Source organism: Macaca mulatta, chromosome 2 (genome assembly GCF_049350105.2).
Source record: "Macaca mulatta isolate MMU2019108-1 chromosome 2, T2T-MMU8v2.0, whole genome shotgun sequence".
Taxonomy (NCBI): Eukaryota; Metazoa; Chordata; class Mammalia; order Primates; family Cercopithecidae; genus Macaca; species Macaca mulatta.
In genome coordinates, this window is record NC_133407.1 from 162,659,569 (window position 1) to 162,682,054 (window position 22,486).

Here is a 22,486-nt window from a genome sequence, read left to right on the forward strand (position 1 = left end):
AAATGTTTGATTTGCTTAAGACAATAAATTATTCTCAATTACTTTAGCAGCATTCAACCTGAACATAAATGATGCATCTATATATTTTCACTAATATTGAATTTGTTTAAAAGTTCTGTAACTGAATCTTCTCTTGTTCATCTAAGCCTATGTGTTTTTATCAATATCCTGAAACAATATTATGTAAAAGCTATTAAATTCTGCCCTTTTATTCCTTTTATAGGACTAGGATTACAGGTGAAAAGGACCCTCCCAAATACCTAATAAAGTAACTTTGGGGGGAAACATAATTGTTTATAGGATTAACGTTTTTAGAAATATTCACACAGAACAATAAAACGAGCAAAATAGCTCAAACCAATTATCTTGAAAACCTAAGTGAAAGTTGTAAGCCAATAGTAGTGTGTATGTAACAATTTATCATACTGATGCTTCAATAATGTCATCAATCATTTAGTATCTACTTTGGAAAGCATAGAAATAAGCCAAGTATGAAGAACAAGAAAAGAACAATAAAAAAAAAATCCTGCTCTGGAGCAGTTCCTAATCTAATGAGGGAGAAAGAATTATCATTAATAAAAGACCCATTCAGACATAATACAAAAGGAGTATCATGACAAGAGTATAACTAGTAACAACCTTCCTTATGAAGCAATATACATGCATATTGAAACATTAAGACTAGGTAAAAGATTTATTTCCAGAATCAAGTTTCACAAAAATAGGGTGTTTTAATCAGAATTTTGCAGAATAATTTTGTAACTTAGAGACTATATATGAGGCAGAAAATGAGCCAGCTTCAAGTCAAACATCTTATCAAGGACCTAATATGTACAGAGCATAAACATGTATTAAATAAAAGTTGTTTTTCTGATTAATAATTTTAGTAGAAGAATTGCTTATGTATATACTACAAATAGATGGTGATATAGGTTGGATATTTGCCCCTGCCCAAAGCTCATGTTGAATTGTAATCCCTAATGCTGAAGGTGGGGCCTAGTGGGAGGTACTTTGATCATGGGAAGTGGATTTCTCTTGAATGGTTTACCACCATTCCCTTAGGGCTCTTCTTGTAATAGTGAGTTCTTGCAGTAGTGAATGAATTCTTGTGAGATCTTGTTATTTAAAAGTGTGTAGCACCTCCCCCCATCTCCTCTTGTTGCTCCTGCTTTCACTATGTGACATGCCTGCTCCTAACTTCTACCATGATTGTAAGCTTCCTGAGGCCATGCTGGAAGCTAAGCAGATGCCAGCACCATGCTTCCTGTAAAGCCTGTAGAACCATAAGCCAATTGAACCTCTTTTCTATATAAATTATCCTGTCTCAGGGATTCCTCTATAGCAATGCAAAGTGGTATAATACAGATGGCTTGAAATTCCACAGTTTGGTATTTGGAGAATTTCACATTTTACATGTACAGAAACTTAAATATCAGTGCCAAAGCCAAAGTGGCAATTGCTATCAATCATATACTCAAAAAAACTATATATAACATAACCTAAAAGATATTTGAGCCCAGAACAATATTTTAATGAGGCAAGTAAAGAATAAGCTACAAGCATTAAAATCATATGCAGTGATCATGATTATTTTTACATAACACAATTCATTCTCACTGAAAGTGGCTATATTAAGCTTGATTATAATGAAGTGAGATTTCCATGTATAACTTGCAGAGTAAGCCTTACTATTTTGTCATCAAATTTTTAGACATAAACCTTAATTATTTATGGTATTTGAAAAGCCTAAAATATTGTAATATGTATTTTTAAAAGCTTTTATGGCTTTAAGTTATTTTACTGAACTTTTCACTCAAATTCATTATAAATTAGTAATAGATGTATATCAATTAACTGTAATTTGACCTATATGCTACATAACTATATGAAGTACTTAAGCCAATAAAGTGATATCCAAGTTCAAACTTACAGTTCAATTGCCTTGTTCCACATGATAACGTATCCAGAAAGAATGAAAGATTCAATATTTACAATATGTGTATTTCCTCTTTCTGTTCCAACATAAAGCCATTTACTCTGGAAAGGTAGATGACAGTAAGTAATTCTGAAAGAAAGAAAATCGTAATTAAAATATCTAAATTTTACATTTGGTCAGCATTATATTTTCCTTACATGTATCATGTAGTGATAGCAATATAAATAATAAAATGTACTATATACTCAATGTAGTTATTCATTGAGAGTATAGGATAAATAACAATATTATAGCATTACAAACAATAATGATAATAAGCACTATTAATAAGTGCCTATATGGGCATTAATATACATTGCTTCTAATTCTGAAAACAGCAAGACAGATATGTATTTCTGTTATACAAAAATGAAACTGTGGCTGAATTTTTTTGTTCACTTGCCTAAGACTTGCAGCTAATAAGTGGCAAAACCGGGATTGATATCCTTTCCTGTTTGGTTACAAAATTAATATCTTTCCACTAAACTACATGGTTTTCTATTTTTAAGATCATATTTGCTTCAAATACATGAATTTCATATTATCACGTTTCATAAATTTAATATTTGCTTCAAATACATAAATTTCAGAGTTCACAGAGAAGTGGTAGCTATGTCTACATGAGATGATAAATTATTCAGTTTTTATTCAGATGTTTGATATCTAAGCAGTAAAAAGAAAACTTATAAAGTCAGAGATTCACTGTACTCTTCCCTTGGTTTTATTGTTCTGTTCTCATCTTCACAGTGGGCTTTCTGACTAGCTCTAGGACCTGTTACATAGCCAGAGCAACCATGACTCCTACACAGGAAATATGGGAATTTACCAGAGTCCTCTATTCACAACATTATCACTCCTTCTAGTTTGGCCTAATCATGCTTTTTAGTTACTCTACAAAAAAGAAGGAGGATAAGTTCATAGTTATCTCTTGTCAGACAGACCAATAATTTTTTTTTTAAAAATGTGAATGATATACTTCCAATATGATATTGTCTTGTACTTCTTTATATAAGAGTAAAAAGGCCAGGTGCGGTGGCTCATGCCTGTAATCCAAGCACTTTGGGAGGCCAAGGCAGGTGGATCATAAGGTCAAGAGATCGAGACCATCCTGTCCAACACAGTGAAAGCCCGTCTCTACTAAAAATACAAAAAATTAGCCAGGCGTGGTGGTGTGCACCTGTAGTCCCAGCTACCCAGGAGGCTGAGGCAGGAGAATCACTTGAACCCCGGTGACAGAGATTGTGCCACTGCACTCCAGCCTGGCGACAGAGTGAGACTCTGTGTCACAAAAAAAAAAAAAAAAAAAAAAGAATAAAAGTGAACATCCAGTGTGTCCAATTTATATTCTTGGTCTGGTTCGGTGAAGTTTCAACAGCCTGTTTCTTTGAACCAAACTTCATCTATTATTCAAAGTACCCTGCACACTACATTCAAAAAATTAAAAGCCCTGCTATTACACAAGCAATTACTATCGACAATATAATTAATTGACAGTATAATTAATGTGTAGCCTATATGATGTTGGAAATTTTTGATTAAAACCTAAAATCTAGAGTTGCTGTTGCCAAGGGATATTTAATAATGTTGCACAGGAAATAACTTGATGGTCATGTTTCAAGGCAATGAAGAATCAATTTTCAGTTCAATCTTAGGTAGAAAGAGGAAACTCACTTTAAAGAGAATTAAGATCATCCTTTCTGAATTACAGGGATAGTGGAAAAAACACTAATCCCGTTAAAGAAGACACAAATATACGGGTTCAAGTAGAAAAAAGGCAAACCTCAATATTACATAGTCACTTCCAGGATTAAGAAGAAAAGTGTAAGAACTGCAGGTTTCAGTAATGAGACAGAACTAAAACTATTCCTTGAACTAGTAACTACTTTTTTCCTCATCCTTATTAAATATAAACTAGAGGCTTTATATCAGGCAGGTTTCACCTTATATTCAATGTCCAACTGATGGGTAGTGGTTACAACAACTAGATAAACATTCTCAGGTTTTAACTGAACCCCCCCTAAACAGAGTAATAGGATTACTTAGAATGATTGCCACAGATGAAGGAAAAGATATAATAACGCTTGTGCTGTGTAATTGCTAACTCTATTATATGATTAGCCAACACCTTTATACAACTTAGTTTATTGTATTGAATAATTACACTGTCATTTGTAACTTATTTCTTTCACCACTACCTGATAGATGAAGGATTTTTTTCTATTACATGTAAGCCTTGGAAAAATAATGTTGTTCCTATATCCATATTAACTATCACTAAATAATCGAAGATATCCTTAGCCTTCCATCCATTCATCCATTTACTCAATCTTCAGTGAATAACTCTTTATAAAAAAGTATTGTTGGGTGGAGGGACCAAGATGATTGACTGGAAATAGCTACGGCCAGAGGCTCGCACCCAGAAGAATAAAAACAGCGAGAGAAGAACAGAAACTGCACGTGAATCCTGCACCGGCAACTGAGGTATCCAAGTTCTCTCACTGGGACTGACTAGGCAGTGGGCACAACCCACAGAGAGCCAGGAAAAGCAGAGTGGAACAAAGGCCCACCTGGGAGCTGCAAGTAATAAGGGGAGTCCCGCTCCCAGCCAAGCAAAGTGGTGGGTGTGCTCCCCCACCCAGAAAACCATGCTTTTTCCATGAATCTGTGCAACCCGCAAATCAGGAGATCCCCTTTGTGAGCCTATGCGACCAGGGCCTTGGGTCCCAAGCACAGAGCTGTGCAGATTCTCGGAGGTCACTCAGCTAGAGACTAAGATTACCAAGCTCCTGAGGGGAGGGGCAGCTGCCATCACTGCAGCTGCCTGCTGCCTAAGATGACTGAGTCCTGGGGGAAGTGGTGGCAGCCATAATTGCAGCTCCAGTCTGCCACTTTTTCCCTGCTGGTGGAAGACTGAGCGGTTTGGACTCAGGAAGAATTCCTCAAAGTGTAGCACAGCGGCTGTGGCGGATCATGGCCATACTACCCCTTTAGGCTGGACCCTGACCCATCCCTCCTCACTGGATGGGGCCTCTCTGCAGGAATTTCTGTCTGTACATCCCTAGCTGGGATTCTGGTGTCCCTGGGATGCAGCTGCTTGCAGGAGGGGCAGCCATGGTCTCTATGGATCAGTAGACTTAGTCTTTCCCCCAATGGCTCTGCAGAACCTGGGAAGTGCAGATGACTGGGATTCTCCCTACCACAGTACACCCCCTCTGCCAAAGGCCAGCTGGAGTGCTTTGTTAAGTGAATTATTGATCCCATGCCTCCTGACTGGGTGAGACCCCCCCAGTAAGGGTCACCAGACACCTTATTTAGGACCATTCCTGCTGGTATAAGGTTGGTGCCCCTCTGGGATGGAGCTCCCAGAGAAAGGAACAGGCAGCTGTCTTTGCTGTTCTGCAGCCTCCACTGGTGACACCTTCAGGTATGTGAGGGACCCAGGCAAATAGGGTCTGGAGTGGACCCCCAACAAACCAGAAGAGGGGCCTGACTGTTAAAAGAGTAACAAATAGAAAGCAACAACGTTAACAAAAATGTCCCCCACAAAAACCCCACCCAAAGGTCAGCAGCCTCAAGGTTCAAGGCTAGATAAACTCATAAAGATGAGAAAAAAATCAATGAAAAAACACTGAACACTCAAAAAACAGAGCGCTTCTCCTCCTCCAAATTATTGCAACACCTCTCTGGCAAGGGTACAGAACTGGGCAGAGGCTGAGATGAATGAATTGACAGAAGTAGGCTTCAGAAGGTGGGTAATATTGAACTTCACTGAGCTACAGGAGCATGTTCTAACCCAATGCAAAGAAGTTAACAACCATGATAAAACATCACAGGAGCTGTTAACCAGAATAACCAGTTTAGAGAGGAACGTAAATGACCTGATGGACCTGAAAAACACAACATGAGAACTTCACAATGCACCCACAATTATTGATAGCCGAATAGACCAAGTGGAGGAAAGAATTTCAGAGCTTGAAGACCATCGTGATGAAACAAGACAGGCAGACAAGATTAGGAAAAAAAAAAAAAAAAAAAAAAGAATGAAAAGCAATGAACAAAACCTCCAGGACTTATGGGGTTATGTAAAAAGACCAAACTTCTGACTGATTGAAGTACCTGAAAGAGACAGGGAGAACAGGGCCAAGTTGGAAAACATACTTCAAGATATCATCCACAAGAACTTCCCTAACCTAGTAGAAGAGGCCCACATTCAAATTCAGGAAATCCAGAGAACCCCAGTAAGATACTGCATAAGAAGATCAACCCCAAGGCACATAATATCAGATTCTGTAAGGTCAAAATGAAAGAAAAAATGTTAAGGGCAGCCAGAGAGAAAGGCCAGGTAACCTACAAAAGGAAGCCCGTCAGACTAACAGCAGACCTCTCAGCAGAAACCCTACAAGCCAAAAAAGATTAGGGGTCAATATTTAGCATTCTTAAAGAAAGAATACCCAACCCAGAATTTCACATATGGCCAAATGAAGCTTCATAAGTGAAGGAGAAATAAAATCCTTTTCAGACAAGCAAATGCTGAGAGAATTTGTCACCACCAGGCCCACCTTGTGAGAGCTCCTAAAGGAAGTACTAAATATGAAAACAAACAAGCATTCAAACAAATAAACAAAAAACTGTTACCAGCCACTACAAAACCACACTGAAGGACAAAGACCAATGACGCTATAAAGCAACTACATCAACAAGTCTGCAAAATAACCAGTTAGCATCATGATGACAGGATCAAATTCACACATAACAATATTAAATTTAAATGTAAATGAGCTAAATGCCCCAATTAAAAGACACAGAATGGCAAGCTGATAAAGAGTCAAGACCAATTGGTGTGCTGTATTCAAGCGACCCATCTCACATGCAGGGACACACATAGGCTCAAAATAAAAGGGTCAGGGAACATCTACCAAGCAAATAGAAAGCAGAAAAAAGCAGGGGTTGCAATCCTAGTTTCTGACAAGACAGACTTTAAACCAACAAAGATGAAAAAAGACAAAGAAGGACATTACATAATGGTAAAAAGTTCAATACAACAAGAAGAGTTAACTAACCTAAATTTCTATGCCTCACTTCAAGAGCAACGAGATTCATAAAACAAGTTCTTAGAAACCTACAAAAAGATTTAGACCCCCACACAATAATAACAGGAGACTTTAATACTTCACTGTCGATATAGATCATTGAGACGGAAAGTTGACAAGAATCTTCAGGACTCAAACTCACCTCTGGCTTAAGTGGACTGGATATCTACAGAACTCTCCATCCCAAAACAACAGAATATACATTCTTCTCAGCACCACATGGAACTTACTTTAAAATTGATCATATAATTGGAAGTAGAACACTCCTCAGCAAATGCAAAAGAACTAAAATCATAACAGTCTCTCAGACCACGGGGCAATTAAATTAGAACTTAAGATTAAGAAACCCACCCAACTAAATGGAAATGCAACAACATGCTCCTGAATGACTCCTGGGTAATGAAATTAAGGCAGAAATCAAGAAGTTCTGTGAAACCAATGAGAAAAAAGAAACAATACACCAGAATCTCTGGGACACAGAAAAAACGGTGTTAAGGGGAAATTTATAGAACTAAATGTCCACATCGAAAAGCTAGAAAGATCTCAAATCGACACTATAATATGACAACTAGAGAACCAAGAGCAAACAAACCCCCAAAATAGTAGAAGACAAGAAATAACCAAGATCAGAGCAGAACTGAAGGCGATAGAAACATGAAAGAACCTTTAAAAAAGTCAGCAAATCTAGGAGTTGGTTTTTTGAAAGAATAGTGAAATAGACCGCTAGCTAGACTAATAAAGAGGGAAGAATCAAATTGATACAATAAAAAATGATAAAGGGGATATCACCACTGACCCCACAGAAATGCAAACAACTATCAGACAATACTATAAACAAATAAATTAGTTTATTTGCATTAATTTATTTGCATACTATGCAAATAAATTTGAAAATCCAGAGGAAATGGATAAATTTCTGAACACATACACTCTTCCAAGACTGAACCAGGAATAAGTTAAACCCCTGAATAGACAAATAATGAGTTCTGAAACTGAGGCAGTAATAAATAGCCTACAAACCAAAAAAAAGCCCAGGAGCAGAGAGATTTACCGCTGAATTCTACCAGAGGTACAAAGAGGAGCTGGTACCATTTATTCTCAAGCTATTCCAAATAAATTAAAAGGAAGGATTCCTGCGTCAATCATTTTGTGAAGCCAGCATCATCCTGATACCAAAGCCTGGCAGAGACACAACTAAAAAAGAAACTTCAGGCCAATATCCTGATGAACATCAATGCAAAAATCCTCAATAAAATGCTGGCAAACCAAGTCCAACAGCACATCAAAAAGTTTATCTACCATGATCAAGCTGGCTTCATCCCCAGGATGCAAGGCTGGTAACAACATATTCAAATCAATAAACGTAATTCATCATGTAAATAGAACTAAAGACAAAAACCACAGGATTATCTTAATAGATGCAGAAAAGTCCTTTGATAAAATTCAACATCTCTTAATGTTAAAAACTCTCAATAAGCTAGGTAGTGATGGAACATAAAATAATAAGAGACATTTAGAACAAACCCACAGCCAATATCATACTGAATGAGCAAAAGCCAGAAGTATTCCCCTTGAAAACCAGCAAAAGACAAGGATGCCCTCTCTCACCACTCCTATTCAACATAGTATTGGGAGTTCTGGCCAGGGAGGTCAGCTAAGAGAAAGAAATAAAGGGTATTCAAATAGGAAGAGAGGAAGTCAAACTGTCTGTATAGATAACATAATCCTACATATAGAAAATCCTATCGCTTCAGCCTAAAAGCTTCTTAAGCTGATAAGGAACTTCAGCAAAGTCTCAGGATACAAAATCAATGTGCAAAAATCACAACCATTCCTATATACCAACAATAGACAAGCAGAGAGCCAAATCATGAATGAACTCCCATTCACAATTGCTACAAAGAGAATAAAATACCTAGGAATACAGCTAACAATGGATGTCAAGGAGCTCTTCAAGGAGAACTACAAAGCACTTCTCAAGGAAATCAGAGAGGACACAAACAAATGGATAAAAACATTCCATGCTCATGGGCAGGAAGAATCAATATTGTGAAAATGGCCATACTGCCTAAAGTAATTTAAAGATTCAATGCTATTTCTAGTAAAATACCACTGACATTCTTCACAGATTTAGAAAAAACTACTTTAAAATTCATATGGAGCCAAAAAAGAGCCCATATAGCCAAGAAAATTCTAAGCAAAAAGAATAAAGCTGTAGGCACCATGCCAACCAATTTCAAGCTATACCACAAAGCTACAGTAACCAAAACAGCGTGGTACTGGTACCAAAACAGACATGTAGACCAACGGAACAGAATATAGATCTCAGAAATAAGGCCGCACATACAACCATCTGAACTTCAACAAACTTGACAGAAAGAAGCAATGGGGAAAGGATTCCCTATTTAATATATGGTGCTGGGAGAACTGGCTAGCCATATTCAGAAAATTGAAACTGGATCCCTTCCTTACAACTTACACAAAAATTAACTCAAGATAGATTAAATACTTAAATGTAAAATCCCAAAATATAAAAACTCTGGAAGAAAATCTAGGCAATACCATTCAGGACATAGGCACGGGCAAAGATTTCATGATGAAAACATTAAAAGCAATTGCAACAAAAGCAAAAATTGACAAACAGGATCTAATTAAGCTAAAGAGCTTCTGCCCAGCAAAAGAAACTATCATCAGAGTGAACAGACAACCTACAGAATGGTAGAAAATTTTTGCAATCTATTAATCTGACAAAGGTCTAATATCCAGAATCTACAAGGAATTTAAACAAATTTACCAGAAAGAAAAAAGAATCCATTAAAAAGTGGGCAAAGGATATGAACAGAAACTTCTCCAAAGATAACATCCATGTGTTCAAAAAACATGAAAAAAAGCTCAATATCACTGGTCAATAGAGAAATGCAAATCAAAACAATGTGATACCACCTCACTCCAGTCAGAATGGCAATCATTAAAAAGTCAAGAACCAACACACGCTGGCGAGGCTGTGGAGAAATAGGAATGCTTTTATACTGTTGGTAGGAATGTAGATTAATTCAACTATTGTGGAAGACAATGTGACAATTCCTCAAAGACCTACAACCAGAAATACTATTTGACCCAGCAATCCCATTTCTGGGTATATACCCAAAGCAATATAAATCATTCTATTATGAAGATATATACATGCATATGTTCATTGCAGCGCTATTCATAATATCAAAGACATTGAATCAACACAAATGCCCATCAATGATAGTCTGGATAAAGAAAATATGATACATGAACACCATGGAATACTATGCAGCCATAAAAAGAAATGAGATCATGGTCTTTGCAGGGACAAGGATGGAGCTCAAAGCCATTATCCTCAGCAAACTAACGCAGGAACAGAAAACCAAACACCACATGTTCTCACTTATAAGTGGGAGCTGAATGATGAGAACAAATGGGGAACAGCACACACTGGGGCCTGTCGGGGGAGGTTGGAAGGGAGGGAGAGTGTCATAATAAATAGCTAATGCATGCAGGCCTCAATACCAATGTGAGGGGTTTATTAGGTGCAGGAAACCACCATGACGCATGTTTACCAATGTTAACAAACCTGGATGTCCTTCACATGTATCCTGGAACTTTAAATTAAATTTTTAAAACTGTATTGTCCCAGATTATAACACACACATCCATTTTTCTTCAAATCATACTATCTAACAACAGAGACAAAACAAGCAGACAGGTAAGAAAAATAAAACTAAAATGTAATAATTTCTATAAACTCCAAAGAAGGAAGAGATTAATTACAGTAAAAAAAATCAAGAAAAGCTAATGTAGAAAGTTGTGTTTCAATTGGGCCATTAATGATCAAAACACAAAATAAATCAATGTTTCTCAACTTTGAGTAATGTGCAGACCTTTGAATTTTTTTATATTCTTTACTTTTGACTTATTTTAGAAATTTTGCTTATGTATAAAAACAAAATAAAATATAAATTTTTCACACTTATGACTCTTTACACACATAAAACAAAAAATCCAAATTAATTACAAAAAACTACAACCAGAATTTAAATGAACATTTATTAATGTGACAGCTGAATTTTTTTACAGAAATAAAATAACCTCAAAATATGAATATGGTTCTAACTGCACAGGTTCTATTGAGTTTCACGTGTCCATACTTAGTCTGCACCTTTTCACCATATTTATTCTAACAGCTTGATTTTTTTTATCAAAAGTTCTTTAAGGAATCTCCATACTGTTTACCAGAGTGGTTATACTAGTTTACATTCCCACCAACAGTGTAAAAGTGTTTCCTTTTCACCACATCCATGCCAACACCTATTTTTTTTTTTAATTGTGGCCATTATTGCAGGAGTAAGGTGGCATCACATTGTGGTTTTGATTTACATTTCCCTGATAATTAGTGATGTTGAACATTTTTTCATATGTTTGTTGGCCATTTGTACATCTTTTATTTATTTATTTATTTATGTATTTATTTATTTATTTATTTGAGACGGAGTCTCACTCTGTTGCCAGGCTGGAGTGCATTGTGCAGTGGCGTGATCCCGGCTCACTGCAAACTCTGCCTCCCAGGTTCAAGCGATTCTCCTGCCTTAGCCTCCTGAGTAGCTGGAACTACAGGCGCATGCCACCACGCCCAGCTAATTTTTGTAGTTTTAGTAGAGATGGGCTTTCACCATGTTGGCCAGGATGGTCTCCATCTCTTGACCTCATGATCTGCCTGCCTCGGCTTCCTAAAGTGCTGGGATTATAGGCATGAGTCACTGTGCCCAGTCCACTTGTACATCTTTTGAGAACTTTCTATTCATGTCCTTAGCCCACTTTTTGATGGGATTATTTGTTTTATTTTTTTTTCTTGCTGATTTGTTTGAGTTTATTGCAGATTCTGGATATAGTCCTTTGTCAGATGCATAGTTTGCCAAGATTTTCTCCCACTCTGTGGGTTGCCTGTTGACTCTGCTGATTATTTCTTTTGCTGTGCAGAAGCTTTTTAGTTTAACTAAGTCCCATCTATTTATGTTTGTTTTTGTTGCATCTTGGTCATGAGCTCTTTGCCTACACCAATGTCTAGAAGAATTTTTCCAATGATATCTTCTAGGATTTTTGTGGTTTCAGGTCTTAGATTTAAGTCTTTGATCCGTCTTGAGTTGATTTTTGTATAAGGTGAGAGATGAGGATCCATTTTCATTCTAATACATGTGACTTGCCAATTATCCAAGCACCATTTGTTGAATTGGGTGTTCTTTCCCACTTTATGTTTTTGTTTGGTTTGTTGAAGATCAGTTGGCTGTAAGTGTTTGGTTTTATTTTTGGGTTCCCTATTCAGTTACATTTGCCTACATGCCTATTTTTATACCAGTACCATGCTGTTTTGTTATCTATAGCCTTGTAGTATAGTTGAAGTCAGGTCATGTGATGTCTCTAGATTTGTTCTTTTTGCTTAGTCTTGCTTTGGTTATGCAGGCTCTTTTTTGGTTCCACATTAATTTTAGGATTGTTTTTTCTAGTTCTGTGAAGAATGATGATGGTATTTTAATGGGAATTGTATTGAATCTATAGATTGTTTTTGGCAGTGTGGTCGTTTTCACGATATTGATTCTACCCATGCATGAGCATGAGATGGGTTTCTACTTGTTTGTGTTCTACTATTTCTTCATTCTTTTGTCAGGATATTATCTATTATCTACCATATGAGTTAAAATTATAACATTTTTATTATCTTGCCTGGATCAAGCAATGAAAATATATGGTCAAAAGATTTCATGAGCAGTCATAAATTCATATGATGACTGACATATAGAAGATTTACTATTGTAATAAACACTTCACAGATACTATGTACCAGTACCTAGATGCTACAGACACATATTATCTGACACACTCATAGTCCTTTGGAAATTCATAATTAAAAATAATTTGACAGAACTGAATGATAAATATTTATTATTTTCATTCATTTATGTAATACCCTGTCTTCACTAAATACCCAAATGTATTTCCTCACTAAAACTTAAGTAGCAAAACACTAAGAACTTTGTTTTGAAGACTGTTACTTAATTTTCTTTTCTGTTCTTAAAATAATCACCTAATCATCTAATTTTCTCTAACTTTTCTCTTAACCAACAGAAATCATTTGTAATGCAAGCATTTTATGTCATACGTACTAAGCTTTATATTCTCTATACTGTCTTGTCTTTTTATATATTCATGTATGTTTATTTTGTGGTTTTTAAAAATAATTTCAACTTTTATTTTAGATTCAGGAGGTACATGTATAGGTGTGCTGCATGGGTATATTGAGTGATGCTGAGGTAAGCATAGTACCCAACAGTCAGTTTATTAACTCTTGCCCCCTAGTAGTCTCTAGTGTCTATTTTTGCCATCTTTATGTCCAAGTACATCCAATGTTTAGCTCCCATGTATACTTGAGAACATGTGGTGTTTGGTTTTCTGTCCCTGTGTAAATTTTCTTAAGATAATGGCCTCCAGCTGCATTCATGTAGCTGCAAAGAACATGATTTCATTTTTTTTTATGGCTGCATAATACTCTGTAGTGTATATGCAGCAATTTTCTTCCTCCAATCCACTGTCAAGGGGCACCTGGGTTGATTCCATGTCTTTGATATTGTGAATAGTGCTGCAATGAACATACATGTGTCCTTTTGGTAGAAACATTTATTTTTCTTTGGATATACACCCAGTAATGGGATTTCTGGGTCAAATGGTAGTTCGGTTTTGTTTGTGAAATCTCCAAACTGCTTTCCACAGTGGCTGAACTAATAACATTCCCACCAACAGTGTACAAACATTCCTTTTTCTCCACAGCTTTGCCAACATTTGTGGTTTTCAGACTTTTTAATAATAGCCATTCTGACATGTAGGAGATAATATCTCATTGTGGTTTTGATTGCATTTCTCTGATGATTAGTTATGTGGGGTATTTTTTCATTTTTGTTGAACACTTATATGTCTTCTTTTGAGAAGTCTCTGTTAATGTCTTTTGCCAAATTTTTTAATGGGGTTATATGTTTCTTGCTTGTTGAATTATCTAAGTTCCTTATAGATTCTGGATATTTGACCTTTGTTTGATGCATAGTTTGTAAACATGTTCTACCATTCTGTAGTATATGTATTTCTTCTGGTGACAGTTTATCTTGCTGTGCAGAAATTCCTTAGTTTAATTAGGTCCCACTTGTCAATTTTTGATTTTGCTGTAATTGCTTTTGAAGACCTAGTCATAAATTCTTTCCCAAGGCTAATGTCCAGAATGATATTTCACAAGATTTCTAGGATTCTTATAGTTTGAGGTCTGACATTTAAAACTTTAAACCATTTTGAGTTAATTTTTGTATATGGTAGAAGTCTAGTCCATTTTTCTGCATATGGCTAGCCAAGTGTCACAGCACCATTTATTGAATAGGGAGTACTTTTCCCATTGCTTATTTTTGTTGACTTTGTCAAACATCAGATGGCTGCAGGTGTGTGGCTTTATCTGGGTTCTCTATCCTGTTCCATTGGTCTATCTCTCTTTGCTTACCATGCTGTTTTGGTTACTGTACACTTACAGTAGTATAGTTTGAATCAGGTAATGTAATGCATCTGGCTTTGTTCTTTTTGCTTAGGATTGATTTGACTATTTGGGCTGTTTTTTGGTTCCACATGAATTTATACTAGTTTTTTCTAATCCTGTAAAGAATAACTCTGGTCATTTGATAAGTATAGCATTGAATCTTTACATTGCTTTGGGTAGTATGGCCATTTTAACAATATTGGTTCTTCCAATCCATAAGCATGAAATATTTTTCCATTTCTTTTGTGTCACCTATGATTTCTTTCAGCTGTGTTTTGTGCTTCTCCTTACAAAGATATTTCACATCTTTGGTTAGATGTATTCCTAGGTATTTTTTGCTTGTGACTGTTGTATATGGGATTGTTTTCTTTATTTGGTCTGCAGCTTGAACATTATTGGCAGCTAGAAATGCTACTGATTTTGTATCCAGAAGCTTTACTGAACTCATCAGTTCCATGAGCTTTTCAGTGGAGTCTTTAGGGTTTTCTAGGTATAGAATTATATCATCAGCAAAAAGACATAGTTTTTTTCTTCTTTTCCTAGTTGGATACCTTTTATTTCTTTCTCTTGCCTGATTGCTCTGGGTAGGACTTCCAGTACTCTGTTCAATAAGAATGTTGAGAGTGAGCATCCTTGTCTTGTTCCAATGCTCAAAGGGAATGCTTTCAGCTTTTGCCTGTTCAGTATGATATTGGCTATGGGTTTAACACAAATAGCTCTTACTATTCTATGTTATATATTCATTCGTTGCTTGGTTTGTTGATGTTTCTTATTATGAAGAGATGTTAGATTTTATCAACAGCATCTTCTGTGTAAACTGAGATGATCACATGGTTTTTAATTCTTTTTATGTTGTGATTTATTCATTTGCATATGTTGAATCAACTTCGCATCTCAGGAATGAAGCCTAATTGATTATGGTGAATTAAGTGTTTGTTGTGTTGTTGGATTCTTTTTCTTAGTATTTTGTTGAGGATTTTTGCATCTATGTTCATTGGGGATATTGGCCTGTATTGTCTTTTTTTCAATGTGTCTTTGCCATGTTTTGGTCTCACTGTGATACTGGCTTCATAAAATTATTAATAAAGGAGGTCCCTCTTCCCTGAATTTTGGAATAATATCAGAAGAATTGATACCAGCTCTCTTTGTACATCTGATAGAATTTGACTGTGACTCCATCTTGTCTGGAACTTTTTTGTTGTTGTTGTTTGGCAGGTTTTTCACTACTGATTTAATTTTGGAACTTGATATTGGTATGTTCAGGGTTTCACTTTCTTCCTGATTCATTCTTGGGAGGCTGGGTTTCCAGGGATTTATCCATTTCCTCTAGATACCCTAGTTTGTGTGCATAGAGGTGTTCATAGTAGTATTAGAGGATATTTTATGTTTTTGTGGGATCAGTTATAATGTCACCTTTGTTGCTTCTGATTGCTTATTTGGATCTTCCCTCTTTTTTTTTCTTTATTAATCTAGCTAGTGTTCTACTAATATTTATTCTTTCAGAGAACCAACTTTTTGTTTTGTTGATACATTGTATGGATTTTGGGGTCTCAATTTCATTTAGTTCTGCTCTGATTTTAGTTCTTTCTTTACCAATGCTAGCTTCAGGATTAGTTTGTTCTCGTTTTTCCATTCCTTCTAGATTTGATGTTAGATCATTAATTTGAGATCTTTGTGACTTTTTGGGACAGGCATTTAGCACTATAGACTTTCCTCTAAACATTGCTTTTGCTGCATCCCAGAGATTCTAGTATGTTATGTCTCTGTTTTCATTTATGTCAAATACTTTTTTTACTTCTGCCTTAATTTCATTGTTTACCAAAAGTCAGTCAGGAGCATTTTTTTTTTAAATTTTCAAGTAATTGTGTAGTAATAAAATATCTTGGTATTGATTATTTTTATTCCACTGTTTTCTGAGAGTATGTTTGATATGATTTCAGTTTGTTTGAGTTTATTGAGACTTGCTTTATGGACCAGAATGTCATCAAGTTTGGAGTATGTTCTGTGTGCAGATGACAAGATTGGTTATCCTATAGTTGATGGGTGGAGTATTCTGTAGATGTACACTAGTTCCAATTAGGTCAAGTGTTTAATTTAATCCAGAATCTCATTGTTAAGTTTTCTGCCTCAAGAATCTGTCTAACGCTACCAATGGGGTTTTGAAGACCTCACTATTATTGTGTAGCTGTATAAGTCTTTTTGAAGGTCTAGGGGTACTTGTTTTATGAATCTGGGTGCTCCAATTTGGGTGCATATATATTTGGGATAGTTAAATTTTCATGTCAAATTGACCCCTTTATCATTATGTAATGTCTTTCTTTATCCTTCTATACTGTTGTTGGTTTAAAGTCTGTTTTATCTGATACAAGAATAGGAACTCTTTTTTTTTTTTTTTTTTGATTTGTGTGACAGATATTTCTTCAACCCTTTATTTTGATCCTGTGGGTACTGTTAGGTGTGCAATGGGTCTCTTGAAGACAGCAGACAGGTGGGTCTTGCTTTTTTCATCTACCTTGCCACTCTATGCCTTTTAAGTGGGGCATTTTTAAGGACTGAAAATACTTGAAAGCTTTTCCACATTTCTTAAATTTGTAGGGTTTTCTTGCAGATGCATAGAAAGGCTTGGAGTCAGGGTGAAGACTTTTGCAAACTAATTAAACTAAGGAAGCTCCTGTCCAATAGAGGTTTTTTCCTGCAGAGTATGGATGTCTTTTCTATACCAGTTACACTCAGAAGTGTTCCCATTATTCTGAGCTCTCATATGTGTCATATTGATTGATATTGGTCTGTTCAGGGTTTCAATTTCTTCCTGATTCATTCTTGGTCATAACTGTTCACTGAAGATTTCTCTACAATTCTTACAGTCACAGAGTTCCCCTCTATTGTAGCTTCTTGAATAATTCCACTCTCAACTGTCTTCAACTCTTTTTGTTGTAACCAAGAGTTCAGGCTGTGTACGGAGAGCTGAAATCTTACTGAGCCCAGGTTCTTGCAGTTCTCAAGTATCATGTCTCTGCAGAGGAATCTCTGAATCATGTACAATAAAGTTCACTCCTCTGGGTGAACTCAACAGTCACATCATCAAAGGTCACTGAATCCTGATACCAATTTGTCAGACACTCGTCCACCATCCTTTCTATTATATCTTTGTCTTTTTCTCATAAAGGCAGATTGGTCACCTGGTAAGGAAGTCACAGAACAAATGAATGGCTGCCATACTGTGAGGCTGATGGTGAAATGCACCTGAATTTTCCCTTCATTGATGCCAAGATCATTTTGGGGAAACTTATGAATCTAGGTGGATAGAGGTAATCTCTATCTCTCTATATATACAGGGTTATTTGGAGTCCAGAATGCACCAAAATTGCAGGATCTGTGAGGTGGGAGGAGCTGGGGACCATGATAATGTGCCTGAAATGGAGATAATTTTTTCTTTCTGGAAAAAAAATGCACAATTTCTTCCTTGGAGGCCTTTGAAGGGAGTACAGTGAATGCTCCCTGCAGACATGCCAATTATAAACCAGATTCCTTGTAGGGACCAATGACCAGAGTGGCCTTTTGAACCAGGCCACACCAGGAGGATCCATCATCCTTGCAGATGCAAGTGGAGCAGGCCAGGCCACTCTACAAAGGTATTCATGACAAAACTTGAACTTTACCATTCCATTCCACAGCTGGGTCATTTCATGCCTCTGGCTTCATAATATGGTTTGAGTGTGTGTTCCCTCCAAATCTCAAGTTGAAATGTGATGTCCAGTGTTGGAAATGGGTATAGTGTTTGGGTCATGGAGGCAGATCTCTCTGCCTTGATGACTAATCTTATAGAGTAAGAACTCATTCATTATCATGAGGAAAGCACCATCATGGGTTGGTACTATCTTCACGATAATGAGTGAGTTCTTACCCTATAAGTTCATATAAGACCTGGTTGTTTAAAAGAACCTGGCACCTCCTGCCTCTGTCTCTTTCTCCCTGTCTCACCACATGATACTCCTGCTCCTCCTTCTCCTTCCACCATGATTGTAAGCTTTCAGAGGTGCTCACCAGAAGCAGATGCTGGCATCCTACTTCCTGTACAGACTACAGTACTATAAGCCAAAATAAATATCTTTTCTTATAACTTGCCTAGTCTCAGGTATCCCTTTATGGCAATGTAAATAAAGTAATGCAACTATCTTACTCAAATTTAAACACTGCTAATTTATATACCCTTCTACTGAAAAAGAGCAGTCATCAAACAATCTCCCCTTCTACTGAAAAAGAGCAGTCATCAAACAATCTCTACCAATTTTCAAATCAACTCTAAAAATCATCAAGATATTTGATAATATAATGTGCTCTACACATATCTTGATATCAGTACCATAGGTTGAACAGAAAATTATACTAATAGGGATACACAGAAAATTCTACATTTTCATTTAAAAAATATCAACTGCTAAAGTATATGATTGGAAAAACTTGGTTTAACAATGGTTAAAATAGAAAAAAAAACGGGAGTATTGCTTGTCTTTAAGTTCAACATAAACCCACAGTATAACCACTCTATAACCAAGATTACAAAATTAAATGTAATCTTAAGTATAATATATTCAGTAATGGAATCCATTGTTTTAGATCACATTTCAATTAGCTCCATTTGAAATGTAACAAGCTTAGAAAATACTAGCAAACAAGGGGATTGCTGTCAAGATGGCCGAATAGGAACAGCTCTGGTCTGCAGCTCCCAGCAAGATTGACACAGAAGGTGGGTGATTTCTGCATTTCCAACTGAGGTACCTGGTTCATCTCATTGGGACTGGTTGGACAGTGGGTACAGGCCACAGAGGGTGATCTGAAGCAGGGTGGGGCATCACCTCATCTGGGAACTGCAAGAAGTCAGCGAATTTTCTCCCCTACCCAAGGGAAGCCATGAGGGACTGAGCCTGAGGAAGGGTGCACACTCCAGCCCAGATACTGTTCTTACCCCATTGTCTTCACAATCCCACAGACCAGGAGGTTCCTTCTGGTGCCTAACCCACCAAGGCCCTGGGTTTTAAGCACAAAACTGGGTGGCCATTAGGGCAGACACCGAACTAGTTGTAGTTTTTCTTTCCATACTCCAATGGCGCCTGCGAGACGGAACTGTTCACTCCCCTGGAAAGGGGTGCTGAAGCCAGGGAGCCAAGTGGTCTGGCTCGGTGGGTCCCACCCCCAAAAAGTCCAGCAAACTAAGATCCACTGTCTTGAAATTCTCCCTGCCAGCACATCAGCAGTCAGAGATCAACCTGGGACACTTGAGCTTGGTTGGGGGAAGGGCATCCACCATTGCTGAGGCTTGAGTAGCTGGTTTTAAGCTCACAGAGTAAGCAAAGCAGCCAGGAACTTCGAACTGGGCAGAGCTCACTGCAGCTGAGCAAGGCTGCTGTGGCTAGACTGCCACATTTCTCCTCTCTTGGCAGGGCATCTCTGAAAAAAAGGCAGCAGCCCCAGTAAGGGACATATAGATAAAACCCCCATCTCCCTGGGATGGAGCACCTGGGGGAAGGGGCTGCTGTGGGCACAGCTTCAGCAGACTTAAACATCCCTGCCCGATGCTCTGAAGAGAGCAGCCGACTCCCAGCAGAGTGTTTGAGCTCTAGTAAGGGTCAGACTGTCTGCTCAAGTGGATCCCTGGCCTCCATACCTCCTGACTGGGAGACACCTCCCAGTAGGGGCTGACAGAAACCTCACACAGGAGAGCTCTGGCTGGCATATGGCAGGTGCCCCCTGAGACGAAGTTTCCACAGGAAACAACAGGTAAAAATCTTTGCTGTTCTGCAGCCTCCACTGGTGCTACGCAGGCAAACAGGGTCTGGAGTGGACTGCCAGCAAACTCCAGCCAACCTGCAGCAGAGGGGCCTGTTAGAAGGAAAACAGAACGGAATAGCACGTCCACTCAAAGACCCCATCAGAAGGTAACCAACATCAAGAACCAAAGGTAGATAAATCCATGAAGATGGGGAGAAACCAGTGGAAAGAGGCTGAAAATTCCAAAAACCAGAACACTGCTTCTCCGCAAAAGAATCACAGTGCCTCGCCAGCAAGGAAACAAAACTAGATGGAGAATGTGTTTGATTAACTGACAGAAGTAGGCTTCAGAAGGTGGGTAACAACAAACTCCTCCAAGCTAAAAGAGCATATTCTAACCCAATGCAAGGAAGCTAAGAACCTAGAAAAAAGGTTAGAGGAATTGCTAACTAGAACAACCAGTTTAGAGAAGAACACAAATGACCTGATGGAGACGAAAAAACAGCACGAGAAGCTCGTGAAGCATACACAAGTATCAATAGCCGAATTCATCAAGTGTAAGAAAGGATATCAGTGAATGAAGATCAACTTAATGAGATAAAGCAAGAAGACAATATTAGAGATTTAAAAAAAAAAACAATAAAAAGGAATGAACAAACCCTCCAAGAAATATGGGACTATGTGAAAAGATCAAACTTATGTTTGATTGGTGTACCTGAAAGTGATGGGGAGAATGGAACAATGTTGAAAAACATTCTTCAGGATATTACCCAGGAGAACTTCCCCAACCTAGCAAGACAGGCCCAGGCCAACATTCAAATTCAGGAAATACACACAACACCACAAAGATACCCCTCGAGAAAAGCAACCCCAAGACACATATTCATCAGATTTACCAAGGTTGAAATGAAGGAAAAAATGCTAAGGGCAGCCACTGAGAAAGGTCAGGTTAGCCACAAAGGGAAGCCCATCAGACTAACAGCAGATCTCACTGCAGAAACCCTACAAGCCAGAAGAGAGTTGGGGGAAAATATTCAACACTATTAAGAGAAGAGTTTTCAACCCAGAATTTCATATCCAGCCAAACTAAACTTCACAAGCAAAGGAGAAATAAAATCCTTTACAGACAAGCAAATGCTGAGAGATTTTGTCAACACCAGGCCTGCCTTACAAGAGCTCCTGAAGGAAGCACTAAACATGGAAAGGAACAACTGGTACCAGCAACTGCAAAAACATACCAAATTGTAAAGACCATCGACTCTACAAAGAAACTGCATCAACTAACGGGAAAAATAACCAGCTAGCATCATAATGACAGGATCAAATTCACACATAACAATATTAACCTTAATTGTAAACAGGCTAAATGCCCTGATTAAAAGACACAGACTGGCAAATTGGATAGAGTCAAGACCCATCAGTGTGTTGTATTCAGGAGACCCATCTCATATGCACAGACACACATAGACTCAAAACAAAGGGATGGAGGAATATTTACCAAGCAAATGGAAAGCAAAATAAAGCAGGGGTTGCAATCCCAGTCTCTGATAAAACAGACTTTAAACCAACAAAGATCAAAAGAGACAAAGAAGGTCATTACATAATGGTAAAGGGATCAATGCAACAAGAAGAGCTAACTATCCTAAATATACTTGCACCATATACAGGAGCACCCAGATTCATTAAGCAAGTTCTTAGAGACCTACAAAGAGACTTAGACTCCCGCACTATAATAGTGGGAGACTTTAACACCCCACTATCAATATTAGACAGATCAATGAGACAAAAAATTAACAAAGATGTTCAGGACTTGGTCTCAGCTCTCAACCAAGTGGACCTAATAGACATCTACAGAACTTACCACCCCAAATCAAGAGAATATGCTTTCACTGCAGCACCACATCACACTTATTCTAAAATTGGCCATACAACTGGAAGTAAAACACTCCTCAGCAAATGCAAAAGAACAGAAATCATAACAAACAGTCTCTCAGACCACAGTGCAATCAAATTAGAACTCAGGCTTAAGAAACTTATCAAAACCACATATTACACTGAAAC

General features: G+C 37.5%; 1 protein-coding gene across 2 annotated transcripts in view; it reads right to left on the reverse strand.

Moving 5' to 3' along the window:
* The window catches only part of STXBP5L (syntaxin binding protein 5L), a 488,800-nt gene that overhangs the window by 304,657 nt on the left and 161,657 nt on the right, over positions 1-22,486 (reverse strand). For both annotated transcript variants that reach the window (XM_015129967.3, XM_015129965.3), the window contains exon 6: positions 1,931-2,065. In XM_015129967.3, coding sequence (XP_014985453.2) covers positions 1,931-2,065 — 135 coding nt within the window. The remainder of the gene's footprint in view (positions 1-1,930; positions 2,066-22,486) is intronic.